At 42.9% G+C, this 21669-nt stretch overlaps 1 protein-coding gene across 8 annotated transcripts in view; it reads left to right on the top strand.

Annotated features, from left to right (window-relative positions):
• Positions 1–4792: 4792 nt before the first annotated feature.
• The window catches only part of LMO7 (LIM domain 7), a 188817-nt gene continuing 171940 nt past the window's right edge, over positions 4793–21669 (top strand). For 3 of the 8 annotated variants that reach the window (XM_046663849.1, XM_046663848.1, XM_046663840.1), the window contains exons 1-2: positions 5000–5390; positions 5744–5813. In XM_046663849.1, coding sequence (XP_046519805.1) covers positions 5095–5390; positions 5744–5813 — 366 coding nt within the window. In that variant the 5' untranslated portion in view covers positions 5000–5094. The other 5 variants (XM_046663846.1, XM_046663842.1, XM_046663844.1 and 2 more) reach the window with 4 other exon arrangements.

The raw sequence follows: 21669 nt of genomic DNA, 5'->3' as shown, positions 1-21669 counted from the left end.
CTTGCTTCAAGAAACTTGGGCCTTGGGGCCAGCCCCGTGGGTGAGTGGTTAAGTTTGTGTGCTCTGCTTCAGCGGCCCAGGGTTTGCCTGTTCAGATCTTGGGCATGGACCTAGCACCGCTCATCAAGCCATGCTGAGGCAGTATCCCACATAAAAGAACTAGAAGGACCTATAACCAGGATATACAACTATGCAGTGGGGAGGAAAAAAAAAAAGATTGGCAACAGATGTTAGCTGAGGGCCAATCTTTCAAAAAGAAAAAAAGCAATAGAAAAAAAAAAGAAACTTGGGCCTGAGTTACCCTTCTACTGTACCAAAGCATTAACTAACAAAGCCAGTCTCTCTGTGTAGAGCAGTTCTCAACTGGGGGTGATTCTGCCCCCAGGGACATTTGGAGACAGTTTTGGTTGTCATACCTACAGGTGTGCTACCAGCATCTAGTGGGTGGAGGCCAGGCCTGCTGTTAAACATCCTACAATGCACAAGAAAATCCCCATAACAAGAATTATCTGGCCCAAACTGTCAAAAGTACTTCTGCTGAGAAACCCTGCTGTAAAGAAATTCATATATTAGCTTCAGTCATCAATGGTATTTTCTACTCTGCTACTTTCAAAGTTTTATTACTTCTGTGCACTAGGAGTTATAAGTGTTACACACGCACACACTCCAGTCAATAAACAGTTGTTGAACACTAGATATATGTCAGGCACTGAGCCAGGCACTCTTAAACTGCTCGTGGTTCTCTGAGGAAAATACATAGACCATATAATACCTTGTGAAAGGGACTATAATTACATAGAAAGAGATATCTAGCCTAGCCAGAATGACTTGCAAAGATTTTTTGGAGGATTCTGAGAAGGAAGAGGCCTGAGCTGAGCCTGGGAGAATAACTAGGAGAAAGCCAGGCAAGAGAGGGAGAGAAGCACATTTCTCACAAAGGGAGAAACATGGGTCAAGACGTGGTTAGGAAGTGGGCAGGAGCAAACCCTGAAGGATGCCACTTAATGTGCTGGCAACATTCAGATGGTCCCTAAAGGCACCTGGGACTCCTTGAAGGAGGAGTTAATTGGGGGAATGTGTTGGAGGCGCGATAAGATTTACATTTTAGAAAAGCCATATGATTTCTGAAATCTAACTGAGGCTAGTGAAGGCCTGACCTAAGGTAGTGGAGGTGGGGATGGAGAAGCGTGGCCAGTTGGAGGGATATTTAGGGGACAGAATAGACGGGACTGGGAATGGGGTGGACATGAGGGTGAGAGACAAGCAGTCCAGCATGAGCCTAAATTTTAGGCGTGGTATCATTTACCACGTCAGGCAAGGCAAGAGGAGGATGAAGTTTGTGGGATGAGATAGGAAGTAAAATTTGGACATATCTTTGTGTCATACAAACTTTTTCATTTTTTGGTGAGCAAGATTGGCCCTGAGCTAACATCTGTTGCCAACCTTCCTCGTTTTGCCTGAGGAAGATTGTCGCTGAGCTAACATCTGTGCCAGTCTTCCTCTATTTTGTATGTGGGACACCACCGTACCATGGCCTGATGAGCGGTGTGGAGGTCCGAACCTAGGATCTGAACCTGTGAACCCCAGGCCTCCGAAGCAGAGAGTACAAACTTAGCCTCTGGGCTCACCCCTAAACTTTTTCATTTATAAAAGTAATATATATATATATCTCTTGCAAAAAATCCTGTAAAGGAGAGAGAAATATAAAAATCTCCATTTGGAAATAGCCAGCATTAAAATTCAGGTGGTTTTTTTTTTTCCCAGTATGTTTTATGTGGAAAATTTATACATTTTAAAGAAACAATCACAAATTAGGGTGCTTTATATATTGCTTTTTTTCACTTTGCTATGTATTTTTAAACATCTCCCTGTGTCACTGAATCTCCTTTTACATTTTAATGACTGCACAATATTTCAGTCTACGGGAGAACCATAATTTACCCCACCATCCCCTATTGTTGGAGGTTTAGATTGCTTAGGGATTCTCTTTTTCAAGAAATTATGCTTGTTGCCATCACAGTTTGAGTCCTCTAGAAGCTGAAAGATGGCATTTGAGGTGCAAGCTATTTATTAGGGATTGACCCCTGTGAAGCAAAGAGGGAAGAAGCAGGGAGCATCGAGGGAGAAGGTGAGCTATGACACTAGCCTGCAGCCTCAACAGACCCCATGTCCACGGAAAGGGCTCCTTAGAGTTTCCAGTATACAGTGGAAATGACTGGACTTCTATAACCTCAGGTCACTCAATCACCAGATGAGGCTGCTCTGGGAGGCCCATGACTTCAGGTGAGGCTGTGCTCAGCTGAGGCCGACCTCAAAGGGGCTGACAGTTGGAGGCTGTTGGCTAACCATGCTCCTTACCTAAAGGGAGGTTTGGTTAGTGCATCTCTGAGTCCACAGAAGATGCTCATTTTGTGCCTCTATTTTAGCTCGTATCCTTAGGGTTAATTCCCAGAAGTAGAATTGCTGCAATAGAACACGGGCATTTAAAAAATTTCAGTATTTGTTGCCAAATTACCTTCAAGAAAGATTGTACCACTGTCTCCCACTGACAGTTCATTTCATCACTAATGTATAAGAACATGACAATTGTACTGTTTAAATATTGAAAGGCACCTCAAATTCTTTTGGGAAATAAATAATATTCTTGATGTTTTATCGCTGTGAATTTCATTTTAAACTCCTAAGGCAGGTTACCTTTCTCCGCAGAGCTGTAAAAATCTTTCCAGAAGGATACAATACTCTAATGACTGACGTTAGCAGGCAAAGAATTGGATTTAGGTCTTCTGAGTCGCAAATTTGCAACACTAAAGAGACGGAAATGGCTGGTGCCTGAACTGACGTGAAACAGAGTTTGCAATACCCTACAGCTCTTTCTATGTGAGTATTTGAGCAAATAAATGAAATTCTCATTTATTAGGAAAAAATCCATATTTGACACACTACTGTAAGAGAGAGACTAACGGGAAATAACCATCATTTATTAAGTGCCTACTCCAGGCCAAGCAATGCCCTGGGCTTTTACCTACACCATCATATTTAATTCTCACAACAACCCTTTGAAGTAGTTATCATCACCATATTTTTCAGATTAGGAAATTGAAGCTCAGAATGTTTGGTAACTTGGTAATCTTAGGCATTCAGATTCCCAAGTCTGTGCACTTCCTACCATCCTGGGCTGCCACTCCCAATGCTGTAAGCCAAGTTACATACAGTAGCTTTAAACAATATAGTTTATGTACATAGTAACTACAGTAAAAATAACGCTCATGAAGCTTGCAGAATGTCTGTCTTTCTACTGGACTGGAAATACATAGGATTCAGTGTCCAAAATGTTTTCATTTTTGTATCACTTATGACACCTAGCACTTGTAAAGCACTCATTAAATATTTAACAGAACAGGTCTTGAATAGCCAGGAAGAAATATCTTCCCAGTTTCTTTCATCCTCTGTCCTCATTTCGGGTTTGGCCTGATCCTAGTGTAGCCAGAAGGCAAAGAGATGATCCCGTGAACAGCCTCCCACTTGAGGAGGAACAACTGTCAGCTCCTCTAAACAGACCCACTGATTACAGACAGTGCCACTGAATGAAAATAAAACTAACTAAAAACCATCCTCTAGAAGTCACCCCAATCCAGAGGAAACCAGGGAAGTCTTCCTTCAGAAGAGTAAATGAGTTCTAATTCAGCCTTTAGATCTAATTTCCAGGTAACAGGAAATGCAGAGGAAAGAGAAACATGTGGAAGACACCATAAGAAGCCCTAAGATAAACCCAGAAGGCTGCCTGGTTTCTTTAACAAGACAATGCCATTCTAAAAAAAGGAGGAGGAGGGGGCGTGGAGAAGGAGGAGCCTATTCTAGGTTTAAAAAGATGTAACCAGACGCAATGCGTGGTCATTGTTTGGATTCTGGTCTAAGTCAGCTCTAAAAGACATTTTGGGATCAGTTGGGGGAATCTGGGTCTAGATTGGGTATTGATACTAATTGGGTATTGATACTAATTGGGTATTGATATCAATCTGTAATTGATACTAGGTGATTATTGCTAGCTTTAGGAAGGTGTGAAAATGGTAATATGGTTATGTAGAAAAGTGTCCTTTAATAAACCAGATGTATATTGAAATATTTGGGGTGAAATATAATATCTACCTTTTCAGCAAAAAAGGTGAGGAAGTAAATAAGGCAAAATATAAACAATTGTTAAACATAGGCGCCAGGTTTTAGCTATTCGTATACTAGTGTCTCTGCTGTATGTTTATCGTTGTTTCTCATCATAAACGATCCACCATCATAGATTCATAGGAAAAAAAAATCAAACAATCATAGGAAAAAAAGGGGGGGTTGCTTCCTTTACAGGAATAAGAACCGATCTTTATCTTCCTCCAAAGGTGACGCCATCACCGTGTGGCCTGGATGGGACTTCAGGAGCATCGAGCGCGGTCCCAGGGAGCCTAGACAGACAAGCAGGTTCCTTTCTGGAGATCTGCTTTGTGTCTGAAAAGAACCCAGTAAGGCAACCCATGAACCTCCGACCCTCCCGCCCTGCGCACCTGCCCAGGGCCGCTGCGGATGCTGAATAATCTGGCACCTCACTGCCTCGAGTGTACCCAAACCACAAAGGGTGGAAGGTTTGACGCTCACGGGGGAGGTCGGTCAAATGGCCAGAACTGGGCGGAGTGGGCGAGGGGCGGGAGGAACGCAGGTCTCCTGAGCTCGAACCCTCGGCGGCAGGACGGGGCTGGAGCGGCAGGTACCCTCCGCCTCACCCACCTGGAAGCGGGGCGAGGCGGGGCGGGCCCAGGCTGGGGGAATGGGCGGCACGTGCCAAGGCCACTACCCTCACCTGCCGCCGGGAGGGCCCGGGCGGCCGCGGGGGGCGGGGGCTCGGGCTGGGGACGCCGCGTACCTGGCGGCGGGGCCCGCGCGCGGCGGGACGGCGGACTCGGCGGGAGCGGGAGCCGCGCGCTGCGGATTCGGACGGCAGGTGAGGGCGGCGGGCCTGCCGGGCGGGGCGGCTGCGCGTCTCGGCGGGCCGCGTCCCCAGCGGGGGAAGTTTCTTGGCCGGGAAAGGTGCAATTGTGTGCAGCTATTCCTGGTATGTCAGGCGGGCCGGGCGGCCGCGAGCCGAGAGGACGCCGCTTCCAGGGGCCCCGGGAAAGGGAAGGCGGCCAGGCGGGCGGAGGCGGGAAGGATGCGGGCGCGGGGGCGCATCCCCTCGGGGCGGGGCTGCGGGCCCTGCGGGCAGCGCGGGAGCGCGAGCGTGGCCTGGGCCACCGCCTCCTGGCGGACGGTGGCATCCCTTCGCCCAGACAGTCTGACCACAAAGGCGGCTGCGGTCCGGAGCCTCGGGGAGCCGCAGGGGGGCGGACGGAAGCGGCGACTCTGCGGCCGGGGTGGGCGGCAGGGTGACTGGGGCGGGGCCATTCCGGGAGGGCGGCGGCAGCGCTGCGACTTTTGAAGTCCAAACAGTTGTCCCGGCCGGTGCCGCGCGCCGCCTCTAGTCACCCTCTCCACCCCCGGCGCCCTGCCCGGCTGCCAGGTCCCCTCGGACCTGGGGTCGTTTTCAGGAGTTTAGAGAAAGCCAGGTCTTCAAGTTCTTGTAGGTGCGAAACCTTAGCAAGCTGCAGAGCGCAACAAAGGGAAAGGGCACCCGGGCGGCTTGCGGCCGGGGCGGCGGCCGAGTCGCGCGCGGGACCCCCGTCCCGCTGCTCACCCACCGCGTCTCTCTCTCCTCGTCTTGCCCTAGTCTTGAAGGGATGGAGGAGGCCGAGGCCGACTGCGCCGTAGCGTTCGCGGAGGCCCAGAGATGGGTGGAGGTGAGTGCCTTTAACTCCTCTCCTTTCCACGTGAGTTTGCGGCCTCGGGGCGGGCGTCGCGAGGTGCGGGCGGCCCGGCCACTCCGCGCTTTGGCGTCCTTCCAGGACCGTCGCGGGCGCGCAGCCGGCGGGTTTGCCTGTGCTGTTTTGGGGACTTAAGTTCTGCTTCTCCTTTAACGTCCGGCTAAGTTTAGCGCTGAGCTCTCTGCGACGGTCTCGCTGGCTCCCCCGAAGCTCCTGGGCCAGGGCAGAGTCGAGCGCGGGCCCACCCGCGTTGGGGACCGCGCCTCCCTGTGGGCCAGCCCACGTTGGCACCCGGACTCCCGGGCTGTCTCTCTGCGGGGAAGAGCTGGCCCTGGGTCCTCTGGTGCGTGTCTTTGGCATGGGTACAAGTGGGAATGCCTGACACAGGTCTGCACGGGCAGTATATTAAGTGGATGTTCTGTGGGAGGGTGAGTGGAGGAGTTAGACACCTATGGCGCACCTGGAGAGATGCTTTCTCCCAGGCAGCATCCGGAGCCCAGGGCATGGGAGCCAGGGTTTGTACTTCTTCAAAGTCGACTTTGATGAGACTAAGATCTCCTAGGGTCATTCGCTGAAGGCTTGTTAATTTCCTAGTTGTGCCTCAGACGGTATCGTCCATTCGTTTCTTTCCGATTAAAAAGGAGATGCTCTCTTGGAGGTTTCTTCATCAACGCCTTAGAGTTACGTTTATCTGTAGAAGGTTAACACCAGGACTTTTAGCCGTTATTCAACTGTATGAAACGACTTTTTAAATGATGGTTAAGAAGTCTTCCCGGCAGATGTGAATCAGGAATAACTGCTTGTTAGAAAATTATTGCCGACACCAGCCTTGCAGTCATTTAGGAGTTATTGATGCCACGTGCTGGCTTTCTCAACGTATTTAAAAATAATTAGGCTTAACGTTTAGTCCATGGGAAAAACATGTTCAAGAATACCAAAGCAAACAGTGTTGAAAAAGAATTCATTTGTCCTTAAAGAAATAAATGTATATATGTGGAAAAAATAAAGAGCATAAACTTTAAATGTTGCATTTCTTACGCTAAAGGAATGTGAAACGTGAGTAGCATTATCCACTGGATAGTAGGGAGGGGGTCTAAGAAATCAGGTTTCGGTGTCTTTTTTGGGCTGAAACGTTAAGCTAGTCTGAAGGTGACTTAGGTGAGAGCGGAGGGCCTGGAGGGGGAGGGAGAAGAATAAACAGTGTATTTTGACTTGAAATGAGAGTGGAAAAATTCCAGCAATGTAGTTAAGAGAAATAACTTCCCCCATTCATAAACTTTGAAAAGTCAAGGCTTCCAAAGTAATTTTCCATTAGGAGTGTTTGTCCTGCATAATTTTAGAAGAGAAATTGAACTTTTTGCATTTGAGTGTTGGGCTGGAGGGAGGGAAAAGGGAAGAAATGTAGGGACATTTTTTGGTCATACATGGCTCCCGTGTGGAGTTTGTATCTGCGTGGTCTGTAATTGCTTCAGGAAATCTGTGAATATGGATGGATTCACACCTTTTTCTTTGTTAGTATGCACACTTTTAAAATCTAAAAATTCCTTGTTTGTTGTAGCTTGATCATAATTGCATGGGATTTCTGTGAGAAATTTGTATCTAACAAACTTGATGGAAGTGTTTTGTGGTAAAATATATCATAGAGCATCTTCCCACTCCCATGTCACCCCATCTAAGAGTGTCAGCAATGATTTGGCAACTCTCTACAGTGTTGTGTTCATCATTAGCAGAGAGCCAAATCTTTCTAAAGGCTTTGCCACATCATTTTAATCTAGTTAATGAAATAAAAATTAAGTGATTTTTTTCTAGTGCCACAGGGAGCAAGGCGTTACGTTCATTGAAGATATGTGAATAATTCACATATTCACATATACTTTGGGCATTTGAAGTGATAGCAGTGTGTTCACTCTTAGATTTAGTTTTTCAGTTAGTGTCCAAATTTGTCTGTCTACTTAGCTTTGCCTTTACAACCAAAGCACGTATTTTAAAATATTGTTCTTGCCAAAAGAAGCAGAACGAATGACTCTCATTGCCACAGCTTCTTAACTCTAAGAACCCCTAATTTGAAGATAAAATATTGATTCTAAAGTGTATTTTATAAAGTATTTTGGAAAGTGAGGAAGATTATAGTGTAAATCTTTCTCCTGCTTGGTAATATTCTTGCTCTGGTTTCCCTTTCTATCATACTTTCCTCTACGTATGTTGAAGCATAAGTGGGTCCTTCATGTATATGTGTATATATATGTATTATAATGTTATTTTATATAAAATGTATATTATGTATAAGCTACTGCCTTTATCCTCAGCTGCAGCTTTGAATAACCCAAGGTCAAGAAGCTCTAATAACCTTGTAAAACTTTGAATGATGACCACAGTCCATGTCAGTATGTCCTTGCCATTTCCGTTCTCCATCTCTTTTTTTTTTTTAAAGATTTTATTTTTTCCTTTTTCTCCCCAAAGCCCCCCAGTACATAGTTGTATATTCTTCGTTGTGGGTCCTTCTAGTTGTGGCATGTGGGACGCTGCCTCAGTGTGGTTTGATGAGCAGTGCCATGTCCCCGCCCAGGAATTCGAACCAACGAAACACTGGGCCGCCTGCAGCGGAGCGCAAGAACCCAACCACTCGGCCACGGGGCCAGCCCCTCCATCTGTCTTTTTAAACAGCTAATGTATTATTGCCACAACCAAAGTGAAAGTTTTATTTATTTTATTTTGGGAGAGGGGGGAGAAAGGGTGAATTGAGGGCTAGTGGTTGTTATTCTACCAATTACTATCATTTTATAACTCTTTTTTTTGTTTCTTTCAAATTGTTGTTGGATACTTAGGAGTGTATATGTACTTACTTCTGGTTAGTTTAATATTTCAATTCAAAACAAATGTAGGAATGCTACCCTCTAAGGTAATTCCATGTAATGATATTGGATTATTATCTGGTTGGAAATACTGTTTGGAATATTAATAATGTAGCAGAGCTGGCTTATGATTAAACATCGGTTTAGCCCAAATCATGTAATGGTCTGAAGGCAAGGCAGAGGGGAAGCTTGATTCCAGCAAGGTCATGGAGGGGCTGATGAAGTGGTAGAAAGTACAGCCTGGACTCTAATTTTGGTCTTTTCTGCAGCACCTTTTCATTTTCTTACCTAATAGTTGCCTCTGTCTCTCTGTTTTGGGGCATTAAAAAGCCTTGTAGTAAACAGACAGAATACCAATGAGATTGAAAACTGGGTATATGGCTCATTGCCTTGGTTGGTGACCAGGTTCCAGTCTGTGAGTTAATGTTGCTATCTAGGTTGAAGTTTAAATACAGTAGTAATTTTTACGGCTCACAGGCTAGCTTAAATCATTTGCCATGCATCTGCTCTTCCTCATATCTCTGGGTTTGATTATTTTAGCATTGCTGTCACCCTGTAGAAGGACTGAAGGGATGCCAACTTGAGCTCAGGGCCAAGCCTGGCACCAGAATATGGATGCTTCCCTGGTTACTTCCCGTTGGTCTGTTTCTCCACCTGCCCCCTTTTATCCTTCAGGGGTGTGCTGGTCAGCCTCTTGGTTTACCTTGGGTGCTGCATTGTTAAAGCATTGCACTCTGTGGGTCTCCCGTTGATAACAGCAAAATAGTTCTAAGTGATTTCCCTCTTTCTCTGCAAACTGCACCCCTTCTACTAGAGGTTTCCAACCTGTGGTCTGGTGTGAAAGCGTTTGCTTGGTGCACATGAATCCTTAGTGTGGAGCGGTGTCGTCTGTCAACTAAATGAAGGTCTCATGGATTTGTCCTGTTGCTTTCCAAATGTGTGTAGAGTGATAAAAACATTCATTTGAAAGTGTTACTGAATTCGTAGAAGCATTTTGGGTAATGATATATAATTTCTGCTAACAGATATTAAACTTGAAAATACTATGATGGTAAAATTTGTTAAAATTTTTAACTGTTAGGAAGCGATTCTTATACTAGCTGTTGCAGCCAAAATAAGTTTTTCAAAATATAAACGTGATTTTGTTAGTTCCTTGTTTTCTAGAAGTTGTGAAAAGCTTTAAAGTCCGTAATTCTTACATTATGCTGTGAAGCATAGCGTTCACAGCTCTTTACAATCTGGTCTCTACCTATATATCTGTCTTTTCGGGGTCATTTTCTCCATAACTATTTGCATAGTTGCCAGATAGCAGAGAGATTAAGAGCACAGTTTTGTGCATTACATATCTAGTACTTATTTTTCTTGTAAATGGGAGTTTGTACATCTTGACCGCCTTCATCCCATTCACGATGACTTCTGTGTGGTACATTTGAAAGCTGCTGGGAGAGTAGATTCTAAAAGTTCTCGTCACAAGGGAAAAAAAATTTGTGTGTAACTATATGAGGAGATGTATATTAACTAAGCTTTCTGTGGTGATTGTTTTGCAATATGTGCATGTGAAGTCATTATACGGCACCCCTTAAACTTCTACAGAGCTGTATGTCAATTATATCTCAATAAAACTGAAAAAAAAAAAGTGCACAGTTTTGTAATCAAGTCATTGCTCTGGTCCTGGCTCTCTGCTGCTGAAATCCAGCAGGCCTCAGGATCTTCTTTGAACCTCCCATGGTGGTTGTGCTAGTTAAGTGAGTTGCTGACTGCAGAGCAGTTAGCGCTCCCTAATCCTTGCTTGCGTGTCCCCAGCGCAGGATGCTGTTTTCTCGTCTGCAGGCTATTGTGCTCGTTATTCCTTGCTTACCCGACACTCATGATGCCTCATCATTCCTCCACACTGGGGCTAAAGTCCACTTTTCTCTGAAGCCTTTTCTGAACCACCAAACCTCCACCCCCACCCATTCCTTCCTCTCCTGTATTGCTCATGTAGATCTTTCTTTTTGCACTCTGTGGTCTAAATCCGTCCGTTTTTCCTTATTAGACTATGAACTAACTGAGGGCAGGAACAGTATCTTATCTTTTGCTCGAGGACTTGGCGTGGTGCCTGGTAAATGCTTGTTGAATGAAAGGACAGTCTTTAAGGCTGTAGCTTTAGCAAAATTTAAAAGTAGGATTTTAAGGAGCAGAACTTCTTCCTTCTCCCAGTGGAAATTTGCTTCAGTATCTAAAGCTGAGTTCGTTGCTTGGCCAGTTGTTTGGCTGGGACCAGCAACAAGATGTGCCTTCATCTGCATGCCAGCATCTACTTGCCTATTTACTTAGCATTTCCTCCTCTGCTCCAACCTGGTTCCTGAGTCATGTCACTCTACTCCTGCCTTCTATTTAATGGTTTCCCTCATGGGGACTTGGATTCAGTCATTTTGTTATCCAAAAAAAATGCCTATTATATGCCTACTCTGTACTGGCACTTGTCGGGCTTATTGATTCAAATGCCAAATCTCAACCTCTTTTCTGGACCTCAAGAACAGAAGCACACCCCCTGAGGGGCAGACATGCAAATAAACCCGGCAGCGCCATCAGATAATTGCTATAATGGAAGTTTGCACAATGTCTAGTGATGGCATTTAGGAGGCAGCCTGAGTCTGCCCGGTGAGTCAGGCAAACTCACAGAGGAGGCTGGAGTGGGCCTAACACGTCTGCCCAGGGGGCTGGGGCACTGTGGCTTTATGACTTGTGAGATCTTGAAGTCGCATACAGCACAACTTTCAGAAGTTGCTCAGAGTAGTTTATTTTTCCTCAGATAAGTTTACATGCAGTGAAAGGCACAGATTTTAAGTGTGCGGTTGCAGGAGTTTTGTCAAAGGTATATCCCCATGTAACTGGCACCCTAATCAAGATATAGAACATTTTTTTTAAGTAGTGTTTTTTTTTTAAAGATTTTATTTATTTATCCTTTTTCTCCCCAAAGCCCCCCAGTGCATAGCTGCACATATTTTAGTTGTGGGGCCTTCTAGTTGTGGTACGTGGGACGCTGCCTCAGCGTGGCCTGATGAGCGGTGCCACATCTGCGCCCAGGGTTGGAACTGGCGAAACCCTGGGCTGCTGAAGCAGAGTACGCGAACCTAACCACTTGGCCACGGGGCTAGCCCCAAGATATAGGACGTGTTTATCACTCAAAAACGTTCCCTTCCAGAAGGACACATCAGTCTCCACCCCTCCTGTAGGCAGCCACTCTTCTGATTTCTAGCGTCATAGGTTTCTCAGGGTAGTTTTGAACAGCCATGAACTGTCTTGATTCAATATGTTTGTTTTTCTTTGTGCAGCATTTTACTATTTCTTGAACACAACCTCTTCATATGGTGAATAAGAAAGATCCTAGGACAGGAGGGATGGCAGGAGATGAGGGAGTTCCCAAAATCCTCTTGGGAAGGAACTGATACACACAAATAGGAACCAGGGCAGGGATGGCGTTAGAATAGCCTGACTCCAGGGAGTGTAAACAGATATGGCAAGGTATTTCCTGAGGAACTGGGAGTATTCCACCACAGTATCAGTCATTCTGGATCCTTCCAATGTACTGATGCACTGAACGCTAGAAACGGACCTTTTCTTAAAGTAGGGGAAATTGCAAAGAGCTTGTACCTTTAATAAAACAGAGTGTCCTTGAACCAGTTAGAGAGGTGCACCCTCTGGGCCAAAAGGAATGAGTGATTTTTTGGTTCTTGATACACATCACCAAGTAACTCTCTGAAAGCTTCGTGCTAATTTGCAACTATGAACAGGCGTTGAGGGCTCCAGCTTCTCCATATTCTGGCCAGAATTGAGAATTGTCATTTGCATTTTCCTTCTAAATAAATAGGTGAAAGAGGCGTGTTTTCTGCTTTTTCTCAGATCACTAATGATGTTAAACATTTATCGAACAGATGACTCATTGGGTTTCCTCCAGCGAGGAAGGATGAAACTGAAACAAGGAGGATTCTGTCTCCTCTACATGAGATCACAAAAGGCTTAGACGGCCCCTGGCCTGGTGAGGCGAGTCTCCAAGGTCGTAGGCATGGTAGGGCTGTTAAGGAAGTATCTCGTGTGTTGTTTTGTTTTTCTCTTTGGGTCGTTTGGAGATAGGCCTTTTGGGTTTTCAACAAAATTATGAGATGAAGAATGGAACAACTGGCCGTTTTGATTAAGCAGAGCACCTTAATGTCTCTTCAGCCATTTGTAAAGCACAGAAATTGTTAAAGCTTCTCCTTGACTGAGAGGGCTGATGTTCTGAGTGTGCGGCAGGGAGGATGCAGATTCCTCTAGTCTGTTTGGTTCTTGTCCTTCCATGCAGTGCTCTAGCGCGGTCTCTCTGGATGCCAAGAGTGCTTTGGCTAGTAAGGGACTGCTGATGGGACTGACCGTTTCCTTTTACCCCCCTTCCTTTTTAAACTGCTTCTCAACATACTAGTATTTGAGTTAGGGAAAAGCGCTAGTTTTGAGAATATTAGTTAAGAAAAACAAGCAGTATCGACAAATTTGCCTGACTCTTTTAGTTTGTAGAAAAGTAGACTTTGTAGGTGAACTATTTCATCTATTACCATCTGCACATTGAGTTGTCGCTGCTGTTCCTGTGTCCTACCATCCCCGACAGAAAGTTCTCAAGTGCTTCTTGACTAAATTAGTGTTTTGTGTCCAATCAAGAGGTTGGCTTATTTAATTGATGTTTGCTGATCTCTGTAAGCCTGTTAACTGTCACAAATGTATTTGAGCCCTAGGAAATGATAAATTATGCATACCTGTGTTTATTCTTTAGTTTCGGAAGATAATTATTGGGTGCATTTCTTTAAAAACACTTTTGATGTGCTCAGAGCTCTTAATAAGGATAATAGCTGTCGTATATGCACAACTGTGCGAGAAGGTTTAACACACTCAGTCTGCCACTTTGCTCTGAGGAGATGGGTATTAGCAAATTCTATAGATGAGTCACATCACAGCCCCGTAAGCAGCCTTTCCAGACTGTAAAATCCTCCCTGGCAGGATGCTTGAAGACTGGTTCTAACTCCTGGGTACAGGATTCTCGGTTTGGTGCTTGAGTGCATGTAGGTGATGGTGCACAGTGCTAGACCTTGTTTCTTTAAGTACAGTGGGGATTGTCAAAAGGAGAGAGGTTAGAAAAAATTTTGTGTGAGTTCTGGGGGCAGAACTGGTAATAACTCGTCACAATGAGGCTTTTGACTCAAGTATTTTAAAGACCCTTCTATAAATAAGGAGCCTGTCCTACACCAGAATGGGCTGATTTGAATAATGAGTTATCTACTAATGAAGGTTTTACAAGAGAAAGTGATTGACAATGAAAACAACTGATATTTTTTTTCCACCTTGTGCGAGACGTGTGGTAGGTGCATTATACCCACATACCCTTATGATGAAAGACTCTTATTATCCAAGGGTGTTCTTTTCAGATGAGGAAAAAGGGGTGAGAGGTTTGCTCAAGGCTAGTAAGGGGAAGTTAGGGGTTTGGACCCAGGCACTTTGACTCCACAGCCTTACCTCTTAGTCTCTATGCTCTGGTGCCCAAGAGTGATGCTGGTTAGTAAATTGTAGTAAATCAGGAAGAGAATGGGCTCTCAGTCCTCATTCCATTGAAAGCTGTAAGATTAGCTAGTTTCCGTTGATGACAAGTCCTGCACACCCCAACACGTTCTATCTTGTGATGTTAGTGCCTGGAAAGCACATGACGATCAAGTATTAGATAAGCTGTGCAACTGCTGATAGCCACTCTTGAGCAATTGCATGCTTTAGATTTATATGTTCTGGTATATCTAAGTGGATGGATTAGTGCTCAATAAACCATTTAAAGTAATATGAAAGGTAAGCGTTTTTCTATGGTGACATTGAGTTATACTTTGAGCTAGAGTAGGAGATAAATTTAACTAGTTTCTTCTATAAGACAAATTTACAAAAGTATCAATTTCTTCTCTTATATGACCTATATTTCAGTAGTCCATGGCATGCCAAAAATTCTACACACTGTTGTTGTACAGTGCTTAGAAATATATGTCATGTTTTTGATGAGGATACTTTCTAGTTAGTGTTTTAGACATGTAAGTACTGAAGCAAAGACCACAGTAGAAGATTTTGTCTTCTTAACTTGATTAAAATTTGACTTAGATGAATGAGCTGGGAAGGAAATATCTGAATTCTTTTGTTAGACCACCATTTCATAACATCCAAAGGAAGGGCAGTCATTGCCAACCTCTGTATAAACTTTGATTCTGGAATCTCGTTAGACGTTAAAGTCTTTCATTCTACCTGAGGAAGGAGAAAATAAGCAAACATTTTGCCTTTACTTCTTGAGGAATATGTAATCGATTTGGAGCTTACCCTGTTGTCCAAGGAAAATATTGTCAATCTATCAACAGCGTCAGACACAGTTGGTCACACTTTCCTTCTTGAAATATTTCTTGCAATTGCCCTCTGGGTTTTTCTCCCATTTTACTTGATGTTTCTGATTTTCTTTCGCTGAATCGTCCTAATTATTTTGATCAGTAAATATTAGAGTGTCCCTGGGTTTATCTTCCCAAATGTTCTTTTTTGTCTACAATCTCTCTCTAGCAGATATTATTAAATAAATAGCTTTATACACCTTCTATATGCTAATGACTTCCATATTTGTATTCCTGACCCTGATGATGCTTCTAACCTCATATATATATATCTAGTCAAGATACTCAGTTGTGTGTCAAATAGGCACCTCACGCTTTGTTCAAAACAAAACACTTAGTTCCTTCCCCTCCCTACCACCTACCTACTCATCCCCCTAGTGTTTCCCTTCTTAGTAAATGGAACTGCCGTTCACCCACTTGCTCAAGTCCCCAACATTGAAGTCATTAGTAACTCTTGTTTTGATCATACTCCACGTCCAGTCTGTCAAGAAATCTGGCTTGCTATGTCTTCAAATATAACCAGAATCGGACTGCTTCTTGCCTCATCCACTATCAGCTCGCTGCTTCCAAAGTAACAGCCAGATTCCTTTTTAAAAATGTAAACCAGAAACTATACATCTGACTGTGCCCTCTGCTTCCCCCATGATGGCTATCCATTACATTTAGAGTAAAATCTGAATTTTTAAACCATGGTTTGTGGGGCCCCCCCATGACCTGTTCCCTGCTTGCCTCTCTCTTCTCTGCTCCCACTCTTCCTCTTGCTTATCATGCTCCAGTCATGCTGGCTTCCTGCTATTCCTTAAATGTGCAAAGAAGGTTTTTACTTCAGGGCTTTTGCGTTGTTCCTTCTGCGTGAGTACGTTTCCTTCACTTATTCAGGTCTCAGCTTAACTGATACTCTCCCCGCCCCCATGTAATAACCCCTCTTGTCACTCCATACTCTTGTATTTCATAGTACTTGTTATCACTTGCTTTTGTATATTTTTTTCTTTGACTCTTACTCCCAGTAGAATATAAGTGCCTTATATGCAAGGGCTTAATTTGTTTTCAAGCCTTGAATAGCGTCAGGTATTTAGTAGGCACTCAATAAATATTCTGTTGGATAAATAAATGGATGGACGAACAAATGTCTTTTAATTCTTTGTACTTGAAATCTTTTTAACCCTCTCTTTTGACTGCCTTTCTGGCTGTGCTTCACTCAACAAGAGAAGTTGGTTTTATTATATTAGATTTTTGTTTTGTTTTTCTTCAAGTTCAGTTCTAGATTGAGCAAGTTCAAAGCATGTTTTAAAAAAAGCGAGTTTAAACCATGAGAAATGGACTTTGTTCATCCTTGTAAAGAAGCAAAGGTAAGCAAATATCATAAGATAATAAACATCCCAGAAAATCTGAAGATGAGCCTTCTTAGCTGAATATCCTGCCCTGGGGACAGTACGTTATCGTGAAACTTAGGGATATTAGTCATGGAAAGGATCTCATGGTTCACGGATTGGGGTCCTCCAGCTTCAGCATTGACTGTATCCAGATGCTAATGGGAGACAGTGAAGTAGGAAATAGCTTTACCCTGTTTTGAAATAAAAGAAAATAATCAAAAATTTGAGAACAAGAACATTTCTCCCTTCTGCCCCAACTCAAACATCAGAGGCCTACCTCATGCTTTCAGAGTGCTCCACTTTATGCCAGTTTTTTCAGGAATCATTCTGAAATGGCACATAAAACTGAGCAGTGGAGGGGCTGGCCCCACGGCCGAGTGGTTAAGTTCGCATGCTCCCCATCAGTGGCCCAGGGCTTCACTGGTTTGGATCCTGGGCGCGGACATGGCACCTCTCATCAGTCCATGCTGAGGCAGCGTCCCACGTGCCACAACTAGAAGGACCCACAACTAAAATATACAACTATGTACTCGGGAGATTTAGGGAGAAAAAGCAGAAAAAACCCCCCAAGAAAAACTGAGTTTTGTTTAGAAATGAAGAGAAAAGGGAAGATGAAACTCCTTGTCTGTTTTGATGTAAAGTGAATTTCTCTTTACTTGTTTTTTCAATTATTCCTCCTAGCTGTCATATGGATTAAGTGATATTGTTCTTTTTATAAATACAATTTTTTTTTACAGATGAGAAAACAGTGGCTCAGAGAAGTTCAGTTTCTTTCCCAACACCACACAGCGAATACTGATGGAACCAGTATTTGAAATTAGATTTTTCTGACAGAAAAACTCAAGCTCTCAACCACTTCATTCACCTTCCTCTCCCTCTTTTATAGCTGTACCTACTCTTTTGGCATGTATACACTCTGTTTTGCTATTAGCTATTTTGTATGTCTGCCTTTGCCTCTCTCATTTGTTCTTATTTCACTGTTGGAGCTAAGTTAAAAAGCATTGGAAAGTGCTTAGACTCAATATAAAATGTTGTGTAAATTCACACTAAGATGTGAAGAACTTCCTGCTGTTGGGATGTGATGGGCTTAGAGGCAGTGTATGTGGGGTAAGGAAGGGAATGGTGAAGGCACTTGCCATGGTGGTTCTTTCTGGGGCTTGTCATGACAGGGAGGAGACAGTCACAGGGCAGCATGGGAACCAAAGTGAACACATTGGACAACAAATCTGTAGGCAGTTTGAGGATGGGAAAAGCATTTGGAAGCTATTAGAGAAGGTCCTTCTTGAGCAGGACCAGAAAGATGATAAGTGGAAAGTAATGTGGAAGCCTTTTGAGATGAGTGGAGGTGATACTAGCATGAGCAGGAGTCCATTGGATTGTCTTGTTGGCAAGACAATGAAGCTAGTATTCTACTTAGTGTGGAAGGTACTTATTCAAAGGTAATGAGAATTGCAAAACCAAATTGTGGATAAAGGATTTGAAATTTTTCTGTAAATGCCTTGTCAGGTGGTCTTGGAACCCATGGGAGAGAATGGGTCAGTGGAGGAGAAAGGCCATATCCCATACGGCATCAAGGACTGAGCCTTGGGAATTGTCTTCTGTTAAGAGAACAGGAAGAGCAAAGGGAGGCTGTGGTCAAGAAGCTAGGCAGAAGACGACGGATGTGTTAGGGATCCTAAGGGAAGCCTTGGTTCCGTGAAAGGTTGAGAGGAAAATGATTATCAATAGTGTTCAGGGCTAAAAGAAGTGATCAAGGGAAGAAAAAATGGGAACAAGGCCATTGAGTTTGGCAAGAGAACTGTCTCTCACATTTTGAAAGTACAGTTTTAGAGTGTTCGTGTGGGAGCCAAACCAAGCTGCAGAAGATCCTTCTAGAAAATCAGTATAGGGGCAGGTGTACCATGAGAGAAGAGGTAGGAAGAGGTACCAAGAAATCGATATTGTCTTTGTGTTAACAAAATCATTCCCTGCCCCAAGCATACATTACTGGATAATATTTATATTTAATGGAAGTATACTCTAGGCCGACAGGTCTGAAGGAATCATTGCGGTCTGCTGTACAAAGTACTAAAGTTGAAGCACACTACTATATTTTAGAAATCTGTGACCTTGATGTGCTAAAGATCATCTGGAAGTCACTTTAATCTGAATTTATTTTCTCTTTCCTAAACAGGGGTAATGTCTCTCCTGTCCCCAGCGGTTTAAGCTGACAGTAAGCTGGTGAAGATATTTTTAATGTTTAGAATAAATGTATCTTAATAGTTTTGATTTAGTGACTCTAAGAAATTTAAAGTCATATTAATCTGGAAACAGATGATAATAAGAAAGGAAATAAAACATTTCTAACTTTTAAATATAGATATAAATAGTCACCATGAAAGCGTACATTCTTGGCACATCATGTCTTTGTTTCTTTTCTGTGTTCTAGCATCGTGTAGTGGCAAGAATGACAGGATTGGGGTAATACTGCATAGGCATAGCTCTTACATGGCCAGTCCCAGAGTAAAATGTGTGACGTGCACAAGACATGTAGCATTTCTCAGCCTCAATTCCCACAACTATAAAATGAGGATTGCAAGGTGGTGATGTGGTTTAGAAAAAACAATGTGGGATATATGTAGGTACTTAACAAATGGTAAGTGCCCATATTATTATTATTATTCTACTAAATCTGTGTATAATCAGAAAATAGATTATTAAATGATGACTTTTTTGTCTTTCTTGGAATCACTAATTTTTAAGGTTGTGTGCGTGTGTGTATTCCACAATGCAGTTAGATAACTTGCTTTTTATTCTAACCTCTGATTTGTGAATATGGGTTTTTCTTAAGTTCCTTCTATATTGTTCTTAAGCTGTAATAAAAATCCTTTCATCTATGAGAAATCGAGGTTGGAATGAACAAATGCCTTACAAGTAATGGCTTCTGTTTCTTGAGGGTACTTCTGTCATCTTCTTCTCTCTATGGATCCTCGTGCTCATTTTAGCACTGCTTTGCCATCAGTTCTTTCCCATCAATGGAAGGATGGTCAACTTGCCTGAGACCTTTTAAATTGAAGGAAAAGAATTCCATATTTACCTCACTGTTGAAAATACTGGCATGTCCTTGTACTCACTGCTCCCTTCTGTTTCACTACTGTCTATTTGAAGTTTCAGATTTGAGCGTAGCATATGTAGAGGCAATATATTAAGTTTCTTCTTTTCATATAAATTGTTTTTTCAGATCTCTATACGTTACTGTTATCTCAATTATTCTTTGTTCTTTGTGCATCTTTTTGACCCTTTAAGTTACTTTTCGTGTTTCATGTGTCTTTGAGTCGTCTTATTAATTTAGCTTTTCTGCTGTATTCAATTTGGAAGAGGCAAGTGTAAGATATTTTGAAGAAGGAAGTTTTATGATGTCTTACTAAAAATGGGCCTAATGAGGTATTTTAGAAAAGAGAAGCTTTTATAGTTTCCATGAAGAAAGGAAATGCATTTTTAGATGTTTTATTCAAAGGATAAAGTTTATACAACTGCCTGTTTTTAAGCCAATTTGCAAACATTTTTAGACTTGGAAAATGCTTGTAAGTCCTGAAAGGTATAACTTGCCAAGTAGCTGATGCTTTTGAAATTTGGCCTTAGTTCTGGGAAAAGAATGTGGTTGACAGCCACACTGCAATTTACAGTAATCCTTTTTGTGTAAGGAAATGAATCTACTTGACTTAATACATTCCAGATGAGCTTCTGGCTCCTTGATGATTACCAAGTCATTTAAAATTCAGGTTTCATTATTCAAATTAGTTACAGCAGCCCTCTCTGTGCCTGTAACGGCCAACGTGATGTTAAAATTTTGTGTAAAACTGAAACACTTTTGGGGGCAAATTGTGTTTTGGGTGGGCCATTTTGAGGCACAAGCTTATGATGTGGCCAGTGCCTGAGCATTTGGTGTGATCTAGGACTGAAAAGTGTCAAACATCTCTCTTGTGTCTAGTCCAGGCCATAAGGAGATCAAGTTGAAGACCCACAAGGAAATTCTGCTAGTGCCATAAAGGAGAACTTTCTTGAAAGCCCACTTAAATATTTCTACTTACTTTTCAGTGGTTGCCCTTATCTGTAAGGGAATCTGGAAAATGTTTTTAGCTGGACACATCGCTGTTTCCAACAGTATTGGGGTTCCATTGCTAAGGCAGAAGAGGTTGACAATGCAGTGTCTGACACACTTCTTTTCTTTCTTTTTTTTTTTTTTTGTTGAGGGAGATTGGCCCGGAGCTAACATCTGTGCCAATCTTCCTCTGTTTCGTATGTGGGATCCTGCCACTGCATGGCTGGATGACTGGTGTGTAGTTCTGTGCCCGGGATCCAAAGCCATGAATCCGGGGCCGCCGATGTGGGGCACATGAACTTAACCATTGTGCCACCAGCTGGCTTCTGCCACACTTATTTTCTATTTGTTCCTTTCTCATAGCATTTTGCTTTGTTATGATTGCAATCTAGTGTATTAGCTCTCTGAGGATGTTATATTACTATAGTTCTTTTTCTTGTTCCCTGCATTGTCTCTATTTCTTCCAAGTTCTTTTTCTGTTTGTTCCCTTTAGGCTTTGGACTCTTAAGTTGGAAGTTTCTTTTAAACTTCTGGTGATCCTTGACTGACTGCTCTCTGGATTTCCTACTGTCTCTGTGTACACAGTCATCTTCCTCTCTTTCTCACTACCCCTCTCCTACTCAAAGGACCTGTTGCCAGTAGACTCTGAGTCTTTTCTAGGGGAATTTGCCTGTCCCTTTGCATGTCCTGAAGTTGAAATTTCCTTCATTCTGCTGAGTCAGTTACCATTCTTCCATCTGCTTTTTGTCTTCCAAAGGTTTGTTCAAAGTACTCTTCTACCGTTGTCTCTTTTCTGAGTCCTTTTTTCCTTGTGGGTTAATGCTTTAAATTTCTATGCTGTCGTTTTGTTGGGGTTTTGGGAGGCAATGGAGAGAAATGTGCCGCCAGTTCTTTGTACTTAGCCAGAAGTCCAGTGTATGTATACATTTTAGACGTACATCATAGAATAAAAGATTAGAAATGCATGGATCGAATGAAGGGTACAATGATTACTGAGGTGTAATTTCACATATGTAAAATAAATGCCACCTTACTTAAATTTTTTAAAAACTCTACCTTATTATAAAATCGAATTGAGAGGGCTTTATATAAATCTGAAATCTACAC

Source organism: Equus quagga, chromosome 6 (genome assembly GCF_021613505.1).
Source record: "Equus quagga isolate Etosha38 chromosome 6, UCLA_HA_Equagga_1.0, whole genome shotgun sequence".
NCBI lineage: Eukaryota > Metazoa > Chordata > Mammalia > Perissodactyla > Equidae > Equus > Equus quagga.
The sequence above is the reverse complement of the archived record's forward strand: the minus strand, read 5'-3'. Positions and strand labels throughout refer to the sequence as shown.